The sequence below is a fragment of the Dama dama genome, chromosome 15 (genome assembly GCF_033118175.1).
Source record: "Dama dama isolate Ldn47 chromosome 15, ASM3311817v1, whole genome shotgun sequence".
Lineage (NCBI taxonomy): Eukaryota > Metazoa > Chordata > Mammalia > Artiodactyla > Cervidae > Dama > Dama dama.
Window position 1 is genome coordinate 35,380,052 of NC_083695.1, and position 26,999 is coordinate 35,407,050.

Consider the following 26,999-nt stretch of genomic DNA (forward strand, 5'->3'; position numbering starts at 1 on the left):
GGTTCATTTGCTTAATATTACATTCCTGAAATGTACCTGCATTGTTGCTTTTCACTACTGAATGGTATTCCAGTAGATGAAGATACAACAATACCACAATTTGCATCTCCATTTTCCTTGGTGGATGTTTGCCTTTTACCAGGTTTGGGGGTATTTTTTCTTATTCTTGTATACAATATAAAATTCACCATTTTAGCCATTTTTAAGTGTATAATTTAGTGGCATTAAGTACATTCACAATCTTGTGCAACAGAAATCCCAAAGCTATTAAACAATAACTCTCTATTTCTTCTTTCCCCAGCCTCCAGTAAATTCATTACACTTTCTGTCTCTGAATGTGCTTATTCTACATACATCAAATGGAATCATTAGCGTATATACCTATCCTTTTTGTGTCTGGCTTATGTCACTTAGCATAATATTTTCAAGGGTCATCCATGTTTTAGCTGTATTAGAATTTTATTCCTTTCCTTTTTACCGACGAATAATATCTCATTGTATGTATATATCACATGTAATTTATTTATTCATCTTGCTGGATATATGCATTGCTGTACCCTTTTGGCTATTGAGCATGCTGCTGCTTTCGGTTCTGTTGGATATATACCTGAAAGTGAAATGACTGCATCATGAGGTAGTTCTATTGTTTAACTTTTTGAGGATTTGCCATACTGTTTTCGAAAGAGTTGCACCATTTCCAACCACAATACATAAAGGTTCCAATCTCTGTGTTGTTGTTTTTTTTTCCATTTATTTTTGTTAGTTGGAGGCTAATTACTTTACAATATTGTAGTGGTTTTTGTCATACACTGACATGAATCAGCCATGGATTTACATGTATTCCCCATCCCGATCCCCCCTCCCACCTCCCTCTCTACCCGATCCCTCTGGGTCTTCCCAGTGCACCAGGCCCGAGCACTTGTCTCATGCATCCAACCTGGGCTGGTGATCTGTTTCACCCTAGATAATATACATGTTTCGATGCTGTTCTCTTGAAACATCCCACCTTCGCCTTCTCCCACAGAGTCCAAAAGTCTGTTCTGTACATCTGTGTCTCTTTTTCTGTTTTGCGTATAGGGTTATCGTTATCACCTTTCTAAATTCCATATATATGTGTTAGTATGCTGTAATGGTCTTTATCTTTCTGGCTTACTTCACTCTGTATAATGGGCTCCAGCTTCATCCATCTCATTAGGACTGGTTCAAATGAATTCTTTTTAATGGCTGAGTAATATTCCATGGTGTATATGTACCACAGCTTCCTTATCCATTCATCTGCTGATGGGCATCTAGGTTGCTTCCATGTCCTGGCTATTATAAACAGTGCTGCGATGAACATTGGGGTGCACGTGTCTCTTTCAGATCTGGTTTCCTCAGTGTGTATTTTTTTTTCCCTTTTTGTTTTTTGTTTTTTTTGTTTTGTAATACCTGTTTAGTGGTATGAAGTGGTATCTCATTGTGATTTTGATTTGCATTTCCCTTATGACTTGGGGCGCTAAGCACCTTTTCATGTGCTTTTTGGCCATTCATATACCTTCTTTGGAAAAATGTCTGTTCAAGTCCTTTGCCAATATTTGATTGGGGTTTTATTTTCTCATTTATTTTGAGTTGTAGTATTTCTTTATATATTCTGGATCCTAATCCCTTACCAGATATGTGATTTATAGACATTTTCTCCCAGTCTGTAGGTTGCCTTTTCATACCCTTGATAGTGTCCTTTGTCTCACAGAAGTTTTAAATTTTGGTGAAGTCCAGTTTACCTGTTTTTGTTGTTCTTGCCTTTGGTGTCATAGCCAAGAAATTATTGCCAAATTCAATATTTTAAAGATTCTCCTTAATGTTTTCTTCTAAGAGTTTTATAATTTTAGCTCTTTCTTTGCATCTTTGATATATTTTTTTTGTTAATTTTTGTATATAATAGTAAGGATCCAATTTCATTCTTTCACATATGAATATCCAGTTTTCCTATAGCCATTCTTTGAAGAAACTTTTTAAAAGGAATTGTCACCCTTGTTGAGAATCAATTGACCATACATGTGAGGGTTTATTCCAGACCCTCTCTTCTGTTTCATTGCTGAATATGTCTGTTTTTGTGCCAGTACCACACTGGTTGATTATTATTACTTTTGGTAAACAACCGTATAACTGCTGGGTTATAGGCTAAAAGTATGTTTAGCTTCATTTAAAACTTCTAAATTATTTCCAAAGAAGTTGTTTCATTTCACACTCTCAACAGCAATGTATGAAAGTTCAGTTATTATACATATAAGCCAACATTTAGTGTTAACAGTCTTTTAAAATTTTAACCATTATATTTCAAATGTAGTGTTATAGTATTGTGATTTTATTTGCATTTCCCTGACGACTCGTAATTTTGAGCATGTTTTCATGTATTTGTTGGACATTCATAACTCTTCTTTCATGAAATATTTGTTCAAATCTTTTAATTGGCTGTGTGTCTTGTTATGATAAAGCTGTAAGAATTCTCTATATATTCTTGATACAAGTCTTAGTCAGGTGTGTGTATTGCAAATATTTTCTCCCAATCAGTTGTGCTTTTTTGATTTCTTAACAGCATCTTTCAAACAACTTTAAAATTTTTTTCTCCTTGTAGAAATAATTTCATACCTACAAAAATTTGCCCAAAAATAGCACAAATATTCCATTATTACTTTGTTATTTTCTCCCGTTAAGTTACTTTGAGTGAATTTTTCTTTCCTAGTTTGATAATATGGGAATTTTGATCATTGACTTCTAAGCTGTCTTCTAAATAAAAGCATTTAAAGCAACACATTTTTTCCAAAATACTTTTTGAACTTCATCATCACATTTCGACATGTAATGATTTTAGGTCATTCCTTTAAAAATATTTAGTAATAGTAATTATAATTATCCAAGGAAAAGCCAGGAGCATATCTGTGTAAAAGGCCCAAAAAGGAGGAAGTTATTTTAAGAATAAAATAAAAGCAACTGGAAACTCCAGGGAAAATGTAAAACATTTAGAAAATAGCATTACTTTGTTCTATATTGAACCATAGTTATATAATCAAAATTATTTAAACAATAATAATAATAATTATAAATAAACAATAAATATATATTATAACAATAAATAAATAAATTATAAATAATAATAATAAACAATAATTCCTTACAAGGAATGCTTTCTTCCACTATTTACTTCTGCTAGGAAACTTTTTTTACTAAACTAATTACTAAAGTCATTAAAGTTCTTCAGTATGCAGTTAAATGCTGATCTTTCTTCATGAACTTATCTTCTATGTGGTGAATCCTTTGTATGTCCACTCTTTAAAAAAATATGTATTTATTTATTTGGCTGCGCCTTAGTTGTGGCACTCAGATCTTTGATTTTTTGTGTGTGTGTGTGGTGTTTGGAATGTTTAGTTGTAGCATGAGAGATCTTTTTTTTTTTTTTTCCCCTACTTGCGGTATACAGGATACTTAGTTATGGCATATGGGATCTAGTTCCCTGATCAGAGATTGAACCCAGGCCCCCTGCATTGGGATTTCAGAGTCTTCACCATTGGACCAACAGGGAGGTCCCTGTAGGTCCGTTCTTGTTCAGCTTGAGAACATGTTTTTTTCTTATACATAGATTATTATTATATATATATATTCCACTGATTCTGATAATTTCTCCAGGATTGTCAATTATAGCATCTTACAAATCAATAATTTAACTCAATAAGTAAATAACTTAACTCAATAATAGTACTTTTAACCTTTTTAGTTTACTTGTCTAACTACTGTCTTTTCCACTATACTGTAACTCATTCATCATATAAACAGTATTTTCAGTTCCGGATTTCCAAAACTTAGCCCACCATCAGGCACATTGTAACTGCTCATGCTTACTTAATGAATTAATTTGAAGAAACTTGATCTGGTTATTATGAGAACATGCTACTCTTTTGCTGTTTCCTCAAGAAAGGAGAAAAAAGAAAAGAGTGAGAGAAGATGTGATTGAAGAGGAAAGGAGAATACTGAACACATTTAATAGATGTCCCCTCTCTAAAGCACTTAAGCAGCAGCAAGCATACCCTTGGAGCATGTCTGATGATATTTCAGAGCCTCTCTTCACAGATCACCTTGCAATCCCAGGTCACAAGGTGGGAGCTGCCAGCAGTCCTGGTATTAAACCACCGCACTGGCTTCCAGTCCTCCTTTAAGTGAGGTGGCTTGCGGTGGACTAGCCTAGGGTAACTATGCCAACTTACAGCTGTCCTGTCCCTGTCTCCCTGCCAAACAGGCTTAGATTTCAAGTGAGTAGTTTCACAAGCCTGCAAGGAATGGATATTTATAAAGACAAGTTATGTCGTGGTCATATTCACATAGCATCACCATCAGCTCAGCATCCAGGCAAACCAGGGTCATATCCTGGGATCAGTTGGCTTTATGGGATGCAGGGAGCTGGGAAGGCAGACATATGGGGAAAATACGGGACAAATCGTTCTGACCAACTTAACTACAGGGAAGCATACAACCTTTCTTCTTTTCATTAGGGCTTTTATCAGAGGCATTTGACCTACAGTGGAAGGAGCATGCATCTTAGAATTAATGGATCTTGTTTTGGGTTCGGGAACTGCTGCTTACTTGCTTGGTGTCCTTGAGCAGGTCCCTTCCTATCTCTGGGTCTGGTTTCCTTATTTGAACAATGTCAACCTCATAAAGGAATTTTGAGGATTATAAAGAAATAATGGATGTGAGCATTCTTTGTAAAATATAAATTATACTGTGCTTTTTCTCACTGGGATATGCCTCAAGGTCATTCAGCATATTGTGTTCAGCTGTTACATAAATAATATTAAAGGGAAATATTACCAAACCAGGAAAAATTGCTTGTGTTAATAAATAGTATGGCAGGGAGAAGCTTCACTAATACTTAATGTTCTTGTTTGTTAACCCACTAGTCAAATATTATTGAACATATCACCACCATCATAAAAAAGATTTGAGTGTGTATTATTCAGTTATCCAGACAACACTTATTATGTGCTCAGGTGAAAGGCACTAGGTTAGCTCCCATGAGTGAACAGTAAGGAAAAGGAAGAGTAATCCACATTCAGAATTAGGTAGTTATAATGTTTCAAGGCTGCATTGGATAAGTGTTATATTTCTAGTAGTTTCTAGAATCACAACACATCAGACATATATGCCTATATAATATCTCACTTCCTTCAACTGTTACCTAAGGTATGAATTCTGTCAACCCTGTACTTTGGTAACTAAAAAATATCATACTGCTGGGGATATTCTAAATATTTCAAGTAGATATAACTGTAAGAAAACTTCCTCATATTCACCATCTGGTCCTGTCTTATAGCCATGCAGCTCGCTTCCTCTTATACATGATGGTCGCCACTTAGACCTTTAAAGATACCCATCATGCTTCTTCCATGCCTCCTTTCTCCACGATACATATATACAACCCCTGGTCCCTTCCCTCTCTATTCTGCTTTGTCACTTAGGAGCCTGCTCAGTTCTTCCTGCGTCCTACTCAGCACATCACATTCCACTTGGCCTCAGAATTCTAGGAGTGGTTCTACCAGGGCAGAACAGGATGTGACTGCAATCTCCATGTTGACAGTCCTCAGTGACATTTATAGAGATTTATAGACATTTATAGAGATACTGGCAAACCCTAAATTTGTTTTCATGTAGTGTATCTCCTTTTCCATCCAAGTATATTCCCTCATTCTGTTTTTTTGAAGTTTATTTTTCAGAACAGCATTCACAACTTCACAGTTGTATTTACTAAATTGTGTTTTTAGATGTTGGCATAAGCTGCTTCTAACACAAGTCCTCTCCATTATAGTACAGTCCCCAGCAGGATCAGAGGGAGAATGATTCAAAGGTTGATGCACAGTTTATAACTCATGCTTTGCCCCAGAGAGTTCACCTGGGATTCACTTTTAATCACTTCCCACAGTTCTATTTATGATGTCAGCGTTCTTATACATCCTACAGAAGTTCCCAGGACCCATATGATTTATACTACTAAGACTCTCCCATTAAAATTTTGAATAACCCTTTCCTCCAGGAGTCAAAAAACAATTAAAAATTGACATAGGAGTCAGATAGGGACAAAAATAGCAGCTTTATCATTGATTTAATTAAATGCAAGTATGTGGAATGGCTCCAGCCAAGACTGTACAGCCCTTTCGCCAGTTGGCTGGTGGAGGCGCTCTGTGCTCCTGTAAGCTTCCCTACTTCCCAGCAACCAGAACAAAGTAGGAAATCAGAACCTTGCAGGCAGGCAGATGGACAGCTTAGAAAGAGTGCTCAGAGGGGCAGAGGAGCCCACACTAGGCTGGAGCCCAGTTTCCCACAGCACATTCACTCCTCCCTTGAGGTGGGGAGAGGCACTTCTTCTAAAGAGTGATTGCATTTTCTCAGCCGAAGAGGAATATTGAGCTAGGGAGAGAAGGCTTCCCTCACATCTCCTTACACTCACACACAGGCACTGGGTCCCTTTAGTGTCGTCAACTGCAGGATGATGGGGCTGGCTTGTATGGGTGGGGGGACCTCTTCCAAGGCGACCTGCTTGTCCACACTCAGGCCCGGTGGCCACTCCCCTTTGTCCATGGCCTGTGAGATTTTGTCTGCGGGGCTGACAGCCCTCACATCAGCCTGGGAGCTGCACACATCTGACCCCGCACATCATTTCCTCTCTGTGGAATGTCACGCTCTGTGAAGGCCAGTGTTACTTGATGTTGGACACCTGGAAGTAGAGGGAAATATTCTGCTCCATGGCTTTCCATTTCTATGAAGTCCCTGTCCTCCCTGTGCCACCCTGGGTATGAGCCTGGAGTGGAAAGACCCCTGACTGAGATGGGGAATGTTGCAGTTGACAGGCCCTCCATCTGCTCCCTGGGGTCCTTTTAGACTTGCCTGTTTATATTCCTCTCCCTTCCAGATTTCCCTTTTATGCTGGAGACAAAGCCCAAAGAGGCTCCTCCACTTTCACTATCACTTGTTATGAGTCCTCTTCTCTCTCCTAGGATCTAATAGTTATGTCTTGTGCAAGCTACCTGGAAGCTTTTGCAATCTCCTGTTCCACTCAAGAATTACTAAAGTAGGTAGAAAGTCTTTTTAGTCTCCCTACTTGAGCTGTGTATTTCTACTTCTCCTTCACCTTCCAGAAGGTAGCCATCGCCCCATCATACAAATGTGGCTCCTGGGTCCATTTGCTTCTTAGGCGTGGTGATTGAAGAAAAACTTGGTTGTAGAACTCCATTTGCAATATTTAGATCTATTTGTATCAATTATCCAAACTTTCCCTATATACCCACCCACCCCCTCTTTTTTCTTTTTTTTTCTAGTAATACCTTTATTCTTTTCAAAATAATTCCATAACCAGTATCTCATTTGGACCTCAAAAGGATCTCATGAGTGAGGCAAATCATGATTCTATCTTTCCCTTCTATATCCCAGAACAGAGGCACAAAAAGGTGAAGTCATGAACCCGAGATTTAGGAAAGAGTGGGGGCAAAATCAGGATCAGACACCACATCTGACCCTGAAGCCAGCACACCTTCTTCTGAATGAATCTGTGTGCACAGACCTCACAGGGTATTAGCAGTCACCAGGTCTCCATGATTGATAAGATCTCCGCGAGAAGCCAGTCCCATCAGCCCCTAGTTGAATGTCCTGCTTTGAGAAGGCACATCCTCTGAGTAAATGGAAAGAATTATTTATTGTGGGGGAATGAAACAAAACTAAGCCAAATGAAGTATAGAAGGTTTGGGTGACATTTAGGTGGCAAGAGCCAGAGTTTAAGCGAACTGGAAACTGATGGGAGATGAGGCAGTGGAATGACACAGTTTAACTCTTTGAAACCTGTTTACTGTTTTAATATTTCAGATGGACTAAAGGAAAAACAGAACACTCATTTAGTCATCAAAGAACCCTGGTACTCTCTGTTAAATCCATTGGGAAAAAATTTGGATGGACCAGAAGCAGCAGTTTCTCATTTACATATTTGTCTAAATTATGCTAATGAGAAAAAGTGAATTATAGACACACATCCACACAGAGCTTGCAACATTGTGAAGTTTTGACTTTAATTAAGACCTGTGTTTTTGCCTCTCCATCCTTTTTTAAAATGAAAGCATCATTAAAGAGAAGAAAAACAATAGACAGCTAAAACCTCCCACCAAGAAAAGCTATGCTATTTTGGATAACTCATATGCCAAATTATTCCACTTTAATGGAAAGAAAAAAACTAATGCAAAGGAATCCATGTGTACAGATGACTGGAGTGCATCCACCCATCTCCCAAAGCAGCACATTTCCAAAGGGCACAGATCGCCTCCTGCGATGCCTCTTTTGTTTGTTTAATTTCCTCACAATGCATCAGCCTCTAAGGAGATGGGCCCAAGTTCTCCCTCTCTCTCACATTGTTTTCAAACCTAGTTACCACTGCATGCATTTCTAAATGACAAAGTGACTGGGTCTAAACCTTGATATGTGGAGAGAAAACCCAAACTGACAGTTGGAAGGGGCAGAAAGAGGAAGGCACTGCCCATTCCTCCCTCATCCCAAATGTCATCCCTTCCTGGTCCAGGCTGCCCCGGCAACCCTGATGAAGAAACGAGCAGACACTTGAAACTTTCTGACAGGTGTCATGGGCGCCGGCACTGAGAAACCAGGAGTGATGGAGCTTGACGTGACAGTGGCGGAGCTACTGAGGCTGGCTCCAGGACATGCAGAGTTTGGTGTCTGTCACTTCCAATCCTTGTCACGCTCCTACTCCATAATGGCAACTGCAAACAGACAGAGCCAGCGGGAAGTGTTCAGAAAACTTATGAACATCTTTTCCTGACCAAGTGATGTTGCCAAGCTGCAGTAATGTAGGATCAGACACCCAAAGGGGGTGCACTCCAGCTAAGCGCGTCAGAAGCGGGTGACAGGGCTGATCACACCGGTGGGGTGCTCAATTTGCTTGTTGTCTTTCTTTGTACTCTGCCTTGCCCTCCAAGACTAGAGTTTCAGTCTCCCATTCCTTTCCACATTTGTGCATGTGACTTTTGTTCTGCCAGCATCTTCCTCCACCAGTAACTTCTGATGACTCTTAATTCCTTGCATATAATGATCTCTGCAACAGATCCTTCATGATCTAAATATTTGGCAATGCTGCTCTTCTGACCTGGCTGGAGAGTGATTTATAATGGGAGAAGAGGGCCAGCTTCTTGGTAACACCATGCAAATAGTTTCATAAATATTGCTCCATTGCATTACTTTGAAATATTACTTCTTTTAATGGTCTGCCAAAGTCAAATAATTCTGCTAAATAAAAATCCACAGCTAGGCCTCTTATCCAACTAAAGTAACAGGTGGTAACCAAGCTCACCTGGTGGGAGAACCCAACTTGATTAACTCCAGCCCAGAAGTGATGGTTAAGTGGCATTAAGGCATGATGGATGATAGCAGGTGTGTGTATAATCTTTTGCCTGGCCTTCCAGCCTTCTAAGAGGGGATGTATTTATTTAATAGTTCTTAACCCAATACATTGGCTTGTGGTTAAGCATTTTCAAATAACATGAGGACTTTATAAGTGCATTTATTTAAATAAAATCCAACCAATAATTATTTGACAAAAAGTCAGTGGCGCATGTAGTCTCTGAGTCTGGTTTCTACCGAAAATTCCATGGGGCCTCAGGCAGAGTGATAAATCAACCATGGTGCGACTGTCTCCCTCTCCAAATGCCAAGAGTCAATGCTGAAGTGGAAAGAGTTCTGGTGTCACAGTGACCCAAGGTGAGCCTGAAATTTGAGAATGGCAGGGGACCAGGGTAGATATTTTTATTACAAACTGCACTGTGAAGGGTCAAGATAAGTTTAGGCCACAGGTGCTGTTGTATCTTAGCTTCAGCCAATTTCTGCTCTGGTTTTGTGCTCGGTGATTGGAGGTGACCTTTTTTAACAGAATATCTCCTTTCCAGGGGGGCCTGCATGAAAGCAGCGATGGTGTCAGCTTGTGTCAGGACCCACACGTTCTCCCGATGTACACACCACTCCTAGAATCTCCTCCTTTTCCATCTCTTCAGCTCATGTGCCTGCAGTGCTGACTCCTACATATGTTTTTCTAACCAGTTTTATCTTCCAGCCTCTAATTTTGCATCTCTGTACAGACAGTAACCCCTGAAACACATGTATACTAGGCTGAAGGAACATGCTTGCTCCCATCAACCACGTTCTCTGTTGGATTTCCTTCTCTGTTTGTGGTTCTGCCCCTCTCCCTGGCGCCTGCCTCCAAACCTTTGAAATCGCCTCTTTCTTTGCTCGCTAGAGTCAAGCAGTTATGCAGGCCTGTCAGTTTTTTCATATAAAACCTACATCTGCCCCCCATATTTAGTTTGGAAAGAATGTTTTTATAATTTGTTTTATAAAATTACACATGTTCATCATGAACTTTTCAAACAATATGTCAAAGCATAAAGAAGAAAGACAAGTAAAACCAATTTTTTAAATTAAAAATAATATCCAAAATCATATTGTCCATAAATAGCTCATAAAATTAGATTGCATTCTTCTAGATTGCTTTCGTGCACATAGATGAATAGATGGATGGATGGATGTAAAGAAATCTTACTAAAACTGTATTATGATACCCATGTTATTTTGACAAAAACATTAAATGTAACTTTATTTGATTTTGACAGGAAAAAAGTGAAACAATGAAAATAAAGGAAATTGTTTAACTTTATTTCTTTATGTAAGAGATAAATGCCTAAATTATCTGAAGATGAAAGAAATGAACTTACAACTTTAAGAGATTGTGAAAGTATTATTCTTAAAATTCCACTTCAGTTTTCATCAGTAGTGATCGAATTCACCCTAAGGGAAGTAAAAAGGTCACCCTCCTATACTTCCTGTTGGCTGTTCATCCTCCACCTCCCACACTTACTTACCAAGACACGTAACATTTATGTATGTAATCAAACTGTCCAGAGTTTAATGTCTCAGTTCTTCATTTGAATTACTTTATTGCTCACACTCACCACCAGTCATTTCTCTGAAGCTTCTCCATTTCTGTGTGTTTGTTTTTATCCTCTCTGCTTAGTGAGGTTTGATTGTGGAGTACTTTTATCTAGAAAGAATTTCATGCTGCTTACATTGTGTTCTTCACTTGCTGAAGTCATGCTTTGATTCTTTAGCAAGATGCAGACATTGTACTGTTGGTTTCTGAATTTTGAATACTACGGGCTCATAATGCTACATCATCACTGTTCTTTTTCATTAGCTTGGGTTTCATCATTGTGTGATTTTATTCCTAACCCTACCCCTACCTTTCCCCCAAAAAAGAAAACGGACTAAAGGTGGTTGTATGATCAAGTTCTGTCACATTTGAAAATATCTTCAGTTTGTTCCTGTACTCAAATAACAACTTGACTCCTTGCTACTTTCCCAAATCTTGGGGTTCCCCCTGACACACAGTGTTTACTGACATCACTCCATTGTCTATTATAGCAATATGAGATATCTTTTTCTTTTATCCATTCTCAATCATTATTTATTTATTTGTATGTTTTTATCCCAAAGTGAATTTAAAGAATAGAGAAAAACACCTAACAAGTTTGGTGTAATAACCAACATCATTTTCAGCAAATTTTAGCATGTTGATTTATTTACTTTAAATATCTTTACCCTATAAAAGAAAACATACAAACGTATGTTGTTGTTGTTGTTAGTCGCTAAGTCATGTCTGATTCTTTGAGACCCCATGGATTGCAGCACACTAGGCTTCCCTGTCCTTCACTATCTCCCTGAGTTTGCTCAGACTCATGTCCATTTAGTCAATGATGCCATCCCACCATCTCATCCTCTCTCGTCCCCTTCTCCTCCTGCCCTCAGTCTTTTCCAGCATCAGGGTTTTTCCAACGAGTTGGCTTTTCACATCAGGTGGCCAAAGTACTGGAGCTTCATGTACCTCATCTTAAGTGTTCCTTGGTCATTTTATTTCCCAGTACTCTTCCACAGAGAAATCTCCTGTCCTTAATTTGGTGTTTTGCAAGTTCTATACATGTTTTTATAGCATTCTTACACATGTATGTAGCTAAGAATTATGGATACATAGTATAATATTTTATAGACTGTTTCAGATTTATTTAAATGCTATCATACAGAATTTATAGTTCACACCTTGCTTTTCTCCTCCAGCATTACTTTTGCACAAGTTCTCAATGTCAGTACAAATAGTTTAATAATTTTCATGTTTTTCCTATTGATGGATATTTAGTTTGTTTCCAGTTTCACTTTGAAAAGTAATGCTGTAGCAAATAAAACTTGTTGATTTGTAGTCTTTGACATGTGTGAGAATTTCTTTAAACATTCAGAGGTGAATTTGGGGCCATTTGTGGACTGTGTGTGTCTTTGACTTTGACATTTCTAAATAACTAGATAAATTTTATATCACAATCAGGGCTGTGTTATACTTCCCAATAATTTACATACTCACAGGCCATTTAAACTGTCATACCTTTTTTCATATATTCCCATGTAATAGATTTTAAATGGTACCTTAATATTAGTCTCTTTTACTTCTCTGATGATCCAGTGGTTAAGACACTATGCTTCCAATGCAAGGGGTATAGGTTTGATCCCTGGTCAGGAAACTCATATCACACATGCCATGTGGTATGGCAAAAACTAAAAAAAAAATTAATTTGAAAAGTATTCATCCCTTTTACAATTTTTATAAGTACGGACTACCAATGAGATTGAGCATATTTTCAAATGTTTAATGGTCTTCTTACTCCTTCTTTTATGGTTCAGTTCAGTTCACTCAGTCATGTCCAACTCTTTGTGACCCCATGGACTGCAGCACGCCAGGCTTACCTGTCCATCACCAACTCCCAGAGCTTACTCAAACTCATGTCCATCAAGTTGGTGATGCCATCCAACCATCTCATGAAAGAGGAGAGTGAAAAAGTAGGCTTAAAACTCAACATTCAGAAAACAAAAATCATGGCATCCAGTCCCATCACTTCATGGCACATACATGGGGAAACAACGGAAGCAGGGAGAGACTTTATTTTGGGGGGCTCCAAAATCACTGTAGAAGGTGACTGCAGCCCTGAAATTAAAAGACGCTTGCTCCTTGGAAGAAAAGTTATGACCAACCCAGACAGCATATTAAAAAGCAGAGACATTACTTTGCCAAAAAAGGTCTGTCTTTTATGGTATAGCTGTTCATATCCTTTGCCAATTTTCCTACTGGCTTGACTTTTCTCTTATTGATCTTTAAGGGTACTTTATATAAGCTGTTTCCAATTCATTAGCAGTTTTATACGCTGCACATATCTTTCCTAATTCCACATCTAATTGCTTAACATTTTGTGTGGTGTCTTCTGTAATAAGAAATATTTTAATGCATTAATAGTTGAATTTATTTTCCTTCTTTGTGATCTGTGGTTTTGTATCTTTCTTTAAAATCTTTTTGAATCATGAGACTGTAAAGATAATCTTGTACATTCTTCTAAAATTTTAAAATTATGCTTTTTTGATAATCACAGCCAACATACTGAATTAATTTATTTTATATACAAATCTGAAACCATATTCTAAATAATTTAATATTCTGATCTTGTGAGAATTTTCTCTTGATTCCAAAAGTTTTATTTTTTCTTTCTTTTTATTGAACTATAGTTGATTTATAATAATTGTGTTAGTTTCAGGTGTGCAACAAGGTGATTCATATTTTGTTGTTATTCACTCACTCAGTTGTGTCCATCGCTTTGTGACCCCGTGGACTCCAGCATACCAGGCTTCCCTATCCTTCACTATCTCCCTGATTTGCTCAGACTCATGTCCACTGAGTTAATGGTGTCATCCAACCATCTCATCCTCTCTTGCCCCCTTCTTCTCATGCCCCCAATCTTTCCCAGCATCAGGGTCTTTTCCAGTGAGTCAGCTCTTCATACCAGAGGGCCAAAGTATTGGAGCTTTAGCTTCAGCACTGGTCCTTTCCATGAATGTTCAGAGTCGATACCCTTTAAGATTGACTGGTTTGATCTCCTTGCTGTCCAAGGGACTCTCAAAGAGTCTTCTCTAGCACCACAGTTCAAAAACACATGTATTTATATTCTTTTCAGGTTCTTTTTCATTTTAGATTATTACAGGATATTGAATATAGTTTCCTATACTGTACAGCAAATCCTTGTTGTCTATTTTATATACAGTGGTATATATCTGTTAATTCCATGTTCTTAATTTATCCCCCTCTTTCCCTTTTGGTAACCAGAAGTTTGTTTTCCATGTCTGTGAATCTGTTTCTGCTTTGTAAATCAGTTCATTTGTGTTATTTTTTAGGTTCCACATATAAGTGATATCATATAATATTTATCTTTCTCTGTCTGACTTACTTCACTTAGTATAATAATCTCTACATCCATCTATGTTACTGCAAATGTTAATTATCTCATTCTTTTTTATGGCTAAGTAATATTCCATTGTATATATGTACATCTTCTTTATCCAGTTCTGTTGAGAGACATTTAGGTTGCTTCCATGTCTGTAAACAGTGCTACTGTGAACATTGGGGTGCATGCATCTTTTCAGAGTTTCCATCTTTTCTTGTCATATGTCCAGGAGTGGAGTTCCTGGAGTATATGGTAACTTTATTTTTGGTTTTTTAAGTAGCCTCCCTACTGTTCTCCATAGGGACTGCACCAATTTACATTCCCACAAATAGTGTATGAGGATTTGCTTTTCTACACACCCTCTCCAGCATTTATTACATGTAGACATTTTGTTGATGGTCATTCTGACTAGTATGAGGTTATGCCTCATTGTAGTTTTGAGTTGCATTTTGCTAGTAGTTAACAATGTTGAGCATCTTTTCATGTACCTAGTGACCATTTGTATGTCTTCTTGGAAGAAATGTCTCTTTAGGTCTTCTGCCCATTTTTGATTGGATGTTTGTTATTTGATATAGAGTTGTAAATGCTGCTTATATGTTTTGGATATTAAGCCCTTGTCAATTGCATCATTTGGAAATATTTTTCTCCCAATATGTAGGTTATCTTTTCATTCTGTTTATGGTTTCCTTTGCTGTACAAAAGCTTGTGAGTTTGATTAGGTTCCATTTGCTTATTTTTGGTTTTGTTTCTTTGGCCTTGGGAGACTCACTACTAGTTTTTTTATTGCTGAAATGACAACCTAAAGGGATCATAGTCACTTAATTAATATCTCAATCATCATTGCAATATAGTAACAAAGATGATGGAATTGTGAAGGTGATTATTATAGATGTATCTTCTTATCAGACATTTGCCACATTTTTCTCTGATTGGAATTAAGAGTTAAGTGCTACATATCATCTAATATACCTCTCCTGGTTAATATAACATAGCTAGTTGTTCATCTTCAACTGGGTTTTTTCTCTGACATGTTATTTTACTCCCTGAATGTTGTTTTAAGTTTGGGCTGAGGTATGATAGGCCACTTCTGCCATTAATTGTCTAGTATTAAAACAGAGGAGAATTTTAGGCAATGGCAATTCCGATTATATGTGCGTACATACATGTGTATGTGTTGCTTTTTTCTTTTGACATGGGAGCCTGATCTAAAAAAAATATTGTTTTAATTCACATCAGAGAATGTTTTGCCTACATTCTCTTCTAGGAGTTTTATGAGGTCATGTCTGTAAACTGCTTTGGGTAGCATGGCTATTTTAACAATATTAATTTTTCCAATCCAAGAGCATGGGACATTTTTCCATTTTTTCAAATCATCTAAAGTTGGAAGACTATGATTTCTATGCTCATGTCTTTAATCAACTGAAAAAGTGAGACTAGGCAGATTGGCAGGAGATAAGAATCAGGTATTTTTTAATATGGAAAAACAGTAGGAAACATTTTTCTTCCCCCACTAATTCTAGACTCTTGATTCTGTCCCCTTTGTTGACTTATTTATTCCTGGGCTAGTTGTTTGAATTACTGTAGATTTATTATTTTCATATAAAATGGGGTAAAACTCGAATGTGTTTTTCAGTAACCTGCTAACTGTTATTTACTCTGACTTTTGTTGGCTTTATATGGTACAAATGTCTTTTCCCACACTGGGACTTGTCTTTTTATCCTCTTAGTGTGTCTTTGGATGAGTGAATATATTTTTATGAACCTTTATTTTCTAATCCTCTTTCATGGTTGCTATTGTCCTTTCCCATTACAACATCTTTGCTGCATCAACATCACAAATATATGTTGATATATATTATCTTGTAGACACTTTACTGTTTCACTTTTTATATTTAGATCTTTATTCCACTTTGCAAATCAACTATTTGTATGGTGGAAGATACTGAGCAGATTTGTTTTGTTTCAATGCATGAATATCTAGTGACCGACATCATTGATTAGAAAGACCATTCTGTGAAAACATCTGTGCCACAAAGTGTCTTCATATGTGTAGGCCTGTTTCTGGACTCACTGTTGTGTTCTACCAATCTGTTTGTCTTTCCTTGAACAAGACCACATTGTCTCAACTAATGCAATTATATAAAAAATCCATATCCATTAGAAAAGTTTTGTGCTTCTGTTTCTTTCGTTAACGTTATCGTCACTATTCTTGGTCCTTTGAGATTCCATCTAAACTTTAAAATCAACTTAAAATTTCTGCAGAAAGCAACCTGCCAAAATTTTGATTAGGATTATACTGAATCTATATATCTTTTTAGGAAGAAATCATAACCTTTGCCGTATTAAGCCCTCAGATCCCTAATGACTGTATATCCTTCAATTTATTTTCTTTCTTTAAAATATTTCTAAAGATCTGCACTTTTCTTTGTAAATGTCTTCCATTTCTTTTGTTAGATTTATTTCTGTATATTTGATATTTTTAATAAATCATAAGTTTAAGTTCTACATTTAGCAGTACATTCCTATTTTACTGAAAGTTTTAAAATACAGAAATTGATGTTTAATGACTAAATGCATTTTTCGGCATCTGTGGAAAGAATCCTAAAATTTGTTTCTGTAAGTCCATTAATACATTAAGTTATATTTGTTGTTCAGTTGCTAAGTCATGTCCGACTCTTTGTGACCTCGTGGACTGTAACACTCTAGCCTTCCCTATAGCAAACTTCATCTCATCCTCTGTCACCCACTTCTCCTGTCTTCAGTCTTTCCCACCATCAGGGTCTTTTCCAATGAGCTGGCTCTTAGCATCAAGGTGGCCAAAGTACTGGAGCTTCAGCTTCAGCATAAGTCCTTCCAGTGAATATTCAGGATTGATTTCCTTTAGGATTGACTGGTTTGGTCTCCTTGCTGTCCAAGGGACTCTTAAGAATCTTCTCTACCACCACAGTTCAAAAGCATCAGTTCTTTGGCATTCAGCCTTCTTTATGATCCAACTCTCACATCTGTACATGACTACTGGAAAAACCATAGCTTTCACTATATTTCTACATTTAAAATAGTGAACCATCTTTGCATTTCTGGAATAAATTCCACATTTTTATGTTATTCTTGTAATATAAATTGAGTCTGAAACTATTTAATTTTAGAATTATCAGTTGATATACATGAGTGAGTTTTTATATGGTTTTCTCTTATTGCACTTTCTTCATTGGATTATGATACCAATGTTATGCTCACTTCATAAGATCAATTTGAACTTTCCCCTTTATTAATAATTTTAAATGGTTTATAGGGATTTAAAATTTTTTCTTAAAGGTTTTCCTATGAAACTTTCCTTATGAAATCATCTAGAATTGGAAGTTTTTAATAGTGGTGTAGAAGTAAAAGTTAATTATAAAAACAAAATGGTAGATATTGAGCCCAAGCTGTGCATATTTACTCAAATACATGTACTTTCCATCTGTATTTTTCCATTTATATTTCTACCATGTAAATGGATAGGATTTGATCTTTGGAGTTTTCAATTCATTCTCTTCTAGATATTCTGTGATTTTAGTTTGAATTTTATATTTGACAAAAGAGAGCTGCTTATAGGACTTTATCATATTATTGTTTTGTTATTAGTATTTTGTAATACTAATTACTGGTGCTATATTATTGTGAGCATAGAACATTTTTGGTACTATTTAGAAATTTATTGGAAGCTTCAAAATAATCTTGTATATGGGCAAGCTTTCCAAATATTGTATTCCTTGAAAAAAGGGTATATTCTTTATTTTCAATGTTGAAGCTAAAAATATGTCAATTAATATACCTTCTAAGGAAAGGTAAATTAAGATCTTAGACTAGTATGTTTCTGTTTATCCATGTAGTTTTCACAGTTGTGATTTATGTTTCTGAATGCATGTAATCATAGTATTATATTGTATTCTTTAGCCTGATAAAGTGACTTTGTCTATGTTTTTTTAGTTTTTTTTTAATGAATTCAACATTATGTATTGAGTTTAGCCAATCCACTCTCTTTTTATTTTATCTTTCTTGTTTATATTTGCCCCCTTTTTTCCCTCAAATTTTGTGTCACTTTGTCTTATGCATGTACCATATATGGAGCAAAGACTGGTGTTTTGCTTTTATTTTTCCCTATCAATGGTGATGTACAAAATGTTTCATTATGAAAATTTTCTAATGATCAGCAAAGTTGAAAGACTTTTACAGTGAATGGCCCACAAGTTTAGTTTTTTAATCCAACCCAAAATTATGTCTTAAGAGACAGATTTAGTTCATGTGAAAATATTGATATGTAAGTGCTTTTGGTTTATATTATTCTATAGTTCACTTATTTGTTCATATCACTTAAATTATATCAATATATATTCTTTTCTCTCCTTTTTGATTTTGTGATTATCTTGGTATTTAGGAAGTCTTGTACTTTTGCTGGAGATTACTTTCATATCTGTAACTATATGTGACAGTGAAAGTGAAAGTCGCTCAGTGGTGTCCGACTCTTTGCGACCCCATGGACTTTACAGTCCACGGAATTCTCCAGGCCAGAATACTGGAGTGGGTAGCCTTTCCCTTCTCCAGGGGATCTTCCCAACCCAGGGATCGAACCCATGTCTCCCGCATTGCAGGCAGATTCTTTACCAGCTGAGACACAAGGGAAGCCAGAGCATGCTGGAATGGGTAGCCTATCCCTTCTCCTGGGGATCTTCCAGACCCGGGAATTGAATTGGGGTCTCCTGCATTGCAGGTGGATTCTTTACCAACTGAGCTATTAGGGAAGCTTTAACTATATTCTATATCCTTAATCATCTTTTTTTTTTAAATTATCCATTATTTTCTGTGATTGTCAGATTTGTGTGTCAACTTGTCTAGGCTATAGTACCCAGTTATTTAATCAGTTTAGGTACTGATTATACCAGTTTAGGTACTGCATTAAAGGTATTCAGCAGATGTGATTAACATCTATTAATCAGTTAACTTTAAGTAAAGGATTACCCTTAGTAACGTGTGTGGGCCTAATCTAATCAATTGAAAGGTCTTAAGAGCAGGAAACCTGACATTTTCCTGAGGAAGAAGAAATTCCCATTGTGGCCTGCAGTCTTAGTCCCTACCCAAGAGTTTGCAGCTTGCCTTTGCTGTGGCGTGCTCTGTGTATTAGAGCTTGCCTAGCCAGTGGTACAATTACAGAAACTAGTTCTCTGCTCTGTGTATAGGTACATATATATTTTTTTTACTGGTTCTGTTTCTTTGGTAGAAATACAGTGTCTAAAGTGGGCAATAAGTAAGTTAGCTTACTTTACATTTTTTCTCCTCTTCCTCTGCTATCTGACTTTATTCAGTCATGTATTCTTCTTATCATTAGTTTTAATATTTTAATTTTATTTGAGTATACTTAATTTACAGTTTTGTGTTAGTTTCTGGTGTACAGAAAAGTGATTCGGTTATACATATATTCATTCTTTTTTATATTCTTTTCTTATATAGATTATCACACAATATTGAGTAGAGTTTCCTTGAATATTGAGTAGGTCCTTGTCGGTTATCTATCCTGTACATAGTATTGTGTGTGTGTTCATCCCAAGTTCCCGATTTATCCCTCCCCACCACATTTCCCTTTTGTTAACTGTAGGTTTGTTTCTTATATCTTTAAGTCTGTTTCTGTTTTGTAGATAAGTTCATTTGTATCTTTTTAAAAAGTAGATTCTACATATGGGTGATATCATATGATATTTGTCTTTGACTTATGTCACTTAGTATGATAATCTCTAGGCCCATCCATGTTGCTCTACATGGTATTATTTCATTATTTTTTATGGCTGAGTAATATTCCATTGTATATATGTACCACATCTTTCTCCATTCTTCTGTCAGTAGTCATTTAGGTTGCTTCCATGTTTTGGGTATTGGAAATAGTGCTGCCATGAACATTGGATTGCAAATTTTCCTTTGGGGTTATGGATTTCTCTAGATAGATGCCCCTTGAATGGGATTGCTAGATCATATGGCAGTTTTTTAAGGAACCTCCATACTGTTCTCCATGGTGCTTGTACCAATTTACATTTCTACCAGCAGTGTAGGAGAGTTATCTTTTCTCCACACCCTCTCCAGCGTTTGTTGTTTATCGATCGATGATGGCCATTCTAAGGTGACACCCCATTGTAGTTTTGATTTGCATTTTTCTGATAATTAGTGATGTTGAGCATCTTTTCATGTGCTTTTTGGCCATCTGTTATTAAATTTTCATGTTTGTGTTTTATTAAGGTTTGGTGTGTGTGTGCATGCTTAAGAAAGCTCTCTCCTAAACATAACAAGCTTTGGGGAAAATAGAGTTAGGATCAGACCGTTCAAAATCTAAACCCTTGCCCAATAATCAGGCAGTCAATCAATGATGTTAAGTTTTTAATAAATAGAGGAATGAACAATAAATGCAGTATTAAAAAAAATGCAAGTAGTTTGAGGGGAGGAGGTATGAGTAAGTGTTGCATCTGTTGATTTCTGGAAGCAAGGGCAGCAGTCACAATGGCTGGGAAGTAGCGTGCAGTAAGCCATCAGAGATAGTGCACATGGGAAAGATGAGTCAAGAAGGGCAGTAGGGAGTGGCTGGGCTTTAGGTTCAGTTTTGTGCTCCTCTGGAACTTACCGCCATTCCCTTGTGGTTTGAAATTTAGCACTCTGATAAATATCTTTCATGGATAAATGTGACTTCCCCAGTATGCCAGCATCATCGCTACCAACTTCAAATCAGGCACATATGATCTAATTCATGTAGTAGATATAGGCCCTGGGAAGAACAGACAGTACCTGATTTATGTGCTTTAAATGATATCCTTTGATTTCTAGCTTTCAAAGATCAGCAGGCTTTTCTATCTCCCATTTTTTCCCCTCTCATTGCTCAATTGTCATTTGTATAATTTCTGTACTATTTGTATTTATCATTTGTATTCTGTACTATTATAATTGCCTATCTTATTTGTTTACTTTCAGTCCTAATTTTACAGTTTAACCTTTGTTATAGAATCAACACTTAGCTATTAGGTGAAAGAATGGATGTCTTTTGTCCCTCTGTGCCTGTCATGGGCTAAACATTTGTGTCCCTTAAAATTCATGTGTTGAGGTCCTCACTTCCATTGTGATGGTATTTAGAGATGAAGCCATTGAGAGGTAGTTAGGTTTATATGAGGTCATGAGGATAAGGCTGCCATGGTGGGATTAGTGTCCTTATAAAAAGAGGGAGGGAGACCAGGACTCTAGTTCGTTTTATGATGTGAGAATACAGTGAAAGGTAGCCATCTGCAAACCAGGAAGAACATTACCGACAAGGGTTGAATCTGCCAGCACCTTGATTCTGGACTTCCCAGCCTCCAGAATTGTGAAAAATAACTGTCTATTGTTTGTGCCACTCAATCTATGTTATCTTGTTGTAGCAGCTCAACCTGATTAAGATAGTTCCCTTCCCCATTTAATAAAGAATCTACAATAGCCAAGAGAAGGTACTCACCCCAAGCCCACATACACACATCTATGCTATGTTCTGATCAAACACTCTATAGAGTTGTCTGCCCAGACTACCCTGAACTCACTTCCAGGTCTTGAAAAGAGCCAATATAAAGATGTATTACCTTTAAAGGAAATAAGAATATAACAGACCACTGAGGTCCCAAGAGAAACTATAGCAGCTACGAACAACAGAATGATATATTTAAGGTGCTAAAACAAACAAACAAACAAGCAAAAACTACCAACATGTAATTACATTATCATTGTTGTTCATCTGCTAAGTCACTCTGCACTCCCATGAACTGCACCACGCCAGGCTTCTCTGTCTTCCACTATGTCTTTGGAGTTTGCTGCAATTTATATTCATTGAATTTGTGATGCTATCTAACCATCTCATCCTCTGCCCTTGCCTTCTTCTTTTCCCTTCAATCTTTCCCAGCATCAAGGTCTGGGAAAGCATCAGCTCCCTCCAACAAGTCAGCTCTTCACATCAGATGGCCAAAGTATTGGAGCTTCAGCTTCAACAACAGTCCTTCCAATGAATATTCAGGGTTGATTTCCTTTAGGAATGACTGGTTTGATCTTCTTGCAGTCCAAGAAATTCTCAAGAATCTTCTCCAGCATCACAGTTCAAAAGCATCAGTTCTTCAGTGCTCAGCCTTCTTTATGGTCCAACTTTCACATCCATACATGACTACTAGAAAAACCATAGCTTTGACTATATGGACCTATGTCCACAAAGTGATGTCTCTGCTTTTTAATACACTGTGTAATTCCAAACCTAACAGAAATATCTTTCATAAGTGAAGAGAAAAAGATACTTTCTAGATATACAAAGATTGAGTGAATTTGCTATCTGCAATTCTATGTTAAATAAATACTGAAGAGAGCTCTGATAGAAGGAAAATAATCTGATAGTGTGTGGTTGAACCACACTGTGTCCGTTTGGTCAGCTTCATCTTAGCCTGGGTGTCCTACACCCTCTCCTTTCCCTGTGACTGAGGAGTACCCTAACTCACAAGGAATGTGCCTACACCAGATGAGTTCCCTATCAGCTTCTACCTTTGGAATCTGGAAGAACGCCTTTTTCTGTTTCAAATGGTTAAATGGTCATGAGACCCTCAGGGAGAGGAAAATATCCTTGATTCCCATCTTGCAGACATGCTTCTCACTTGGTAGCCCAATTCTATTTTTAGCTTTAGCCTGTTGTACCCCTTTTAGCTTCTCCAAGCATAGCTGCAAATGCCTTTGGATCATTGTCCCCACATCCTGCCCGTGTGTAAGTTCCTCACAATAAACTTCATAATTATACTTTATGGAGTCGCCTGCTTCATTTTTCAGTCTCAATGTTTCTTCTCAGGTCAGAGGATATTATTCAATACCACCACCTCCCAGCAGACGGAATCAAGGATATGTAAGAAGGAATGAAGAACACAAAGGGAAAGGTACATAATTGGATAAACATGAGGGCAAACCAACTGCACCAAAAAAAAAAATGTCTTGTGAGGTTACAAATATATATACAAAAGGAAAATGTGTGATAGCAATACAAAAAACACCAAAGATACCAAGGAACAAATGGAGGTTAAGTATTCTAAACTCAAAATTATCCAAGAAGAGTTACAATTACTAACTTATATTGGATTCTAAATAATGCATTATGTAATATCTAGTATAATCACCAAAAGAATGGAAGAAAAATTCCCTTATAGTAAGCAAGAAAATGAAAAGGAAAAAATAATAAAAATATTTGACTAATCAAAACTGTCTAAAGCAAGAAGAGAAAAAGGAACCAAAAGTAGATGATGCATGAAAAATATCATTAAAAGATGATAGATGTAAATGTAAATAAGTTAGTAACAATATTACATGTAAATTGCATGTCCTTGTTCAGTTGCTAAGTTGTGTCTGACTCTTTGCGACCCCATGGACTGCAGTACACCAGGCTTCCCTGTCCTTCGCTATTTCCCAGAGTTTGCTCAGACTTGTGGCCATTGAGTTGGTGATGCCATTCAACCATCTCATCCTCTATTACTCCCTTCTACTTCTGCCCTCAATCTTTGCCAGCATGAGTCTTTTCCAATAAGTCAGCCCTTCGCATCTGGTGGCCAAAGTGTTGGAGCTTCAACATCAGTCCTTCCAATGAATATTCAGGAATGATTTCCTTTAGGATTGACTGGTTTGATATCCTTGCAGTCCAAGGGACTCTTAAGAATTACATGAATATTTCAATAAAAAGGCAAATACTTTTAGACTGGATAAAATCCCAAACCTAATGATATTATGCTTAAAAGGAACAGGACAATTTATAGAGAAGTTGAAAATCAAAAGGATGGGAAAAATGATATGGAAACATTAGCCCTAAGAAACCTCATATAATATCATACTATGCATGAAGCATTACTAGGGAGCATTTTATAATGACAAACACTTGACTGCCTGGAAGATAGAAAAACATTACATTTTTATGAACCTAAAAGCTACTTTAAAATATATAAAGCAATAATTGAAAAACTAGAAAAGAGAAAGAAAGAAATCCATAAGCAATATGGGAGATTTAACATACCTCTCTTCATAACTGATAGCACAAGCAGACAAAAAATTAATAAGAATACAGAATCCATTAAAAACATAATTAACAAACATGAATGTAATAGAGGAATGAATCAGATAGTGACAGAATCACATTCCTTTCTAGTAAGTGTGAAACATTTACCAAAATTTGTGAAAAGCTAGATTTTGAGGTTAGTGTCAACAGATTTCAGAGTTTCTCATCCTGGACACTATTAACATTTTGGACTAATTCTTTGTTGTGAGGGGCTCTCCTAGGTATGCATTATAGGATGCTTAGCAGTAGTCCTGTCCTGTTTCCACTGGATGCTAGAATCAGCTCCCCTCCAACAATTTTGTCAAAAACAAATGTCTCCAGATATTGCCAAATGTGCTCTGGGATAAGGGAAAAGTCAAGACTGATTTAGAATTTTCTCTTTTAAAATGCTTTAATGAAGCCAATAATCAATAATTAAAGATTACTAAAAACTCTCTACAATGTGCAGTTAAACAATACAGTTATAAATGACCCATCAGGCAGATAATCAAAATGGAAATTATGAAGTATTTTAAAATGAGTTACAATGAAATAAGACATATCAAAAAGTAGTCAATGCAACTTGAGCTGTTCTTAGAAGGAACTGTGTAGAACTAAATGTGTATATTAAATAGAAGAAAGTTTGAAAGTCAAGAGTGTGAAGGTCAGGACTCCTGACTTTGACCAAATGAGATTAGCAAGTCCTGTCCTCAAAAAACTGAATGAAATTGACAAAAATGATCGTGTCATCACTCTGGAATTGTGCCAAAGTCATATGATAATCTTTGATAAGCTGCTGAACTTAGGGCAAGAACAGTGGGAGTCTGGCATTCAGGCTTGCTGCTGGAACTGCTCTCACTAACCTCTCCTCTAACAGGTAATGTGGATGTTGTGCCCAGGTGAGGCAGACCATGAGGACTAACACAGTTGAAGGGGACTCCTTCCATTTGGGGCAGTGGTAACGCTCATGTTAAATGGAGATGATGTCTCTGAGACAGACAAGTAGAAAGGCCAATGGCTTCATTCTGGTACTTCAAGATTATAGGTACTATGTAACCTTTGGTCCGTTCCATTCAGCTCAGTTGCTCAGTCATGTCTGACTCTCTGCGACCCCATGGACTGCAGCATGCCAGGCTTCCCTTTCATCACCAACTCCCGGAGTTTACTCAAACTCATGTCCATTGAGTCGAGATGCCATCCAACCATCTCATCCTCTGCTGTCCTCTTCTCCACCCACCTTCAATCTTCCCCAGTATCAGGGTCTTTTCAAACGAGTTAGTTCTTCGCATCAGGTGGCCAAAGTATTGGAGTTTCAGCTTCAGCATCAGTCCTTCCAGTGAATATTCAGGACTGATTTCCTTTAGGATGGACTGGTTGGATCTCCTTGCAGTCCAAGGGATTCTCAAGAGTCTTCTCCAACACCACAGTTCAAAAGCATCAGTTCTTCAGCACTCAGCTTTCTTTATAGTCTAACTCTCACATCCATACATGACTGCTGGAAAAACCATAGCTTTGCCTAGAAGGACCTTTGTTGGCAAAGTAATGTCTCTGCTTTTTAATAAGCTGTCTAGGTTGGTCATAACTTTTCTTCCAAGGAGCAAGCATCTTTTAATTTCATGGCTGCAGTCACCATCTGCAGGGATTTTGGAGCCCCCCAAAATAAAGTCTTTCACTGTTTCCATTGTTTCCCCATCTATTTGCCATGAAGTGATGAGAGCAAATGCCATGATCTTAGTTTTCTGAATGTATTGTCCCAGATGGGGTAAACGTATTCTTGGTTAAGTATGTACATGTGCTCAGTGGAGACACAAAATCTCCAAGCTATTTTTACACTCCTTCCTTACTCTGAGGCTGCACACATGAACCATGAGACTCAAAAGTGACTATAAGACAATAAAACCCAAGGCAGACTGAAAACATCCTGGATTTTTAATGCCTCCTATTTAACATATTTAAATCATCCCTATAACTCAGTAATAAGACAAAAATGCAATTAAAACATAAAGTATTTGAATTGTCATTTTATCAAAGAATTTGTAAAAATGGTTAATTAGTACAAAAAAGTACTTACTATTATTAATTGTTAGAGAAATATAAATTAAAATCACAATGAGATATCACTATACACCCACTGAAATGGCTATAGCCAAAAAGAAATGTAATAACCAAGTATTGGTGAGAATGTAGAAAAAAATGGAAATGCTAATGATAATATAAAATATTATCATAATATAATATAATATATATAAAATAATACAGAATCCTTGGATAATAGTTTGTCAGTTTCTTTAAAATGTAAAGGTAAATGTACTATATGATCACTATTTCTATTCCTGTTAATCTATTCAAGATAAATAGAAAAAAATGTACTTTAATATTCAGAGCTGCGTTAGTCATTAATTCCTGATATTTATCATTTATGCATTCTTGCCTTTTTCTCAATAAGCCCCTAGGAAGGTTGATCAAGAAAAAAAAAAGGCACAAATTGCAAATATCAGTAATGAATAAGGGGATGAAAATACAGATCC

The 26,999-nt window shown here is 36.8% G+C and overlaps 1 protein-coding gene across 3 annotated transcripts in view; it reads left to right on the plus strand.

The window, feature by feature from the left end:
- Positions 1-23,181, plus strand: part of LRMDA (leucine rich melanocyte differentiation associated) — a 1,173,646-nt gene extending 1,150,465 nt beyond the window's left edge. The window contains exon 7 of one of the 3 annotated variants that reach the window (XM_061163023.1): positions 22,324-23,181. In XM_061163023.1, the coding sequence (XP_061019006.1) occupies positions 22,324-22,691 (368 nt within the window). In that variant the 3' untranslated portion in view covers positions 22,692-23,181. The remainder of the gene's footprint in view (positions 1-22,323) is intronic. The other 2 variants (XM_061163024.1, XM_061163025.1) reach the window with 2 other exon arrangements.
- The last annotated feature ends 3,818 nt before the right edge of the window (positions 23,182-26,999 follow it).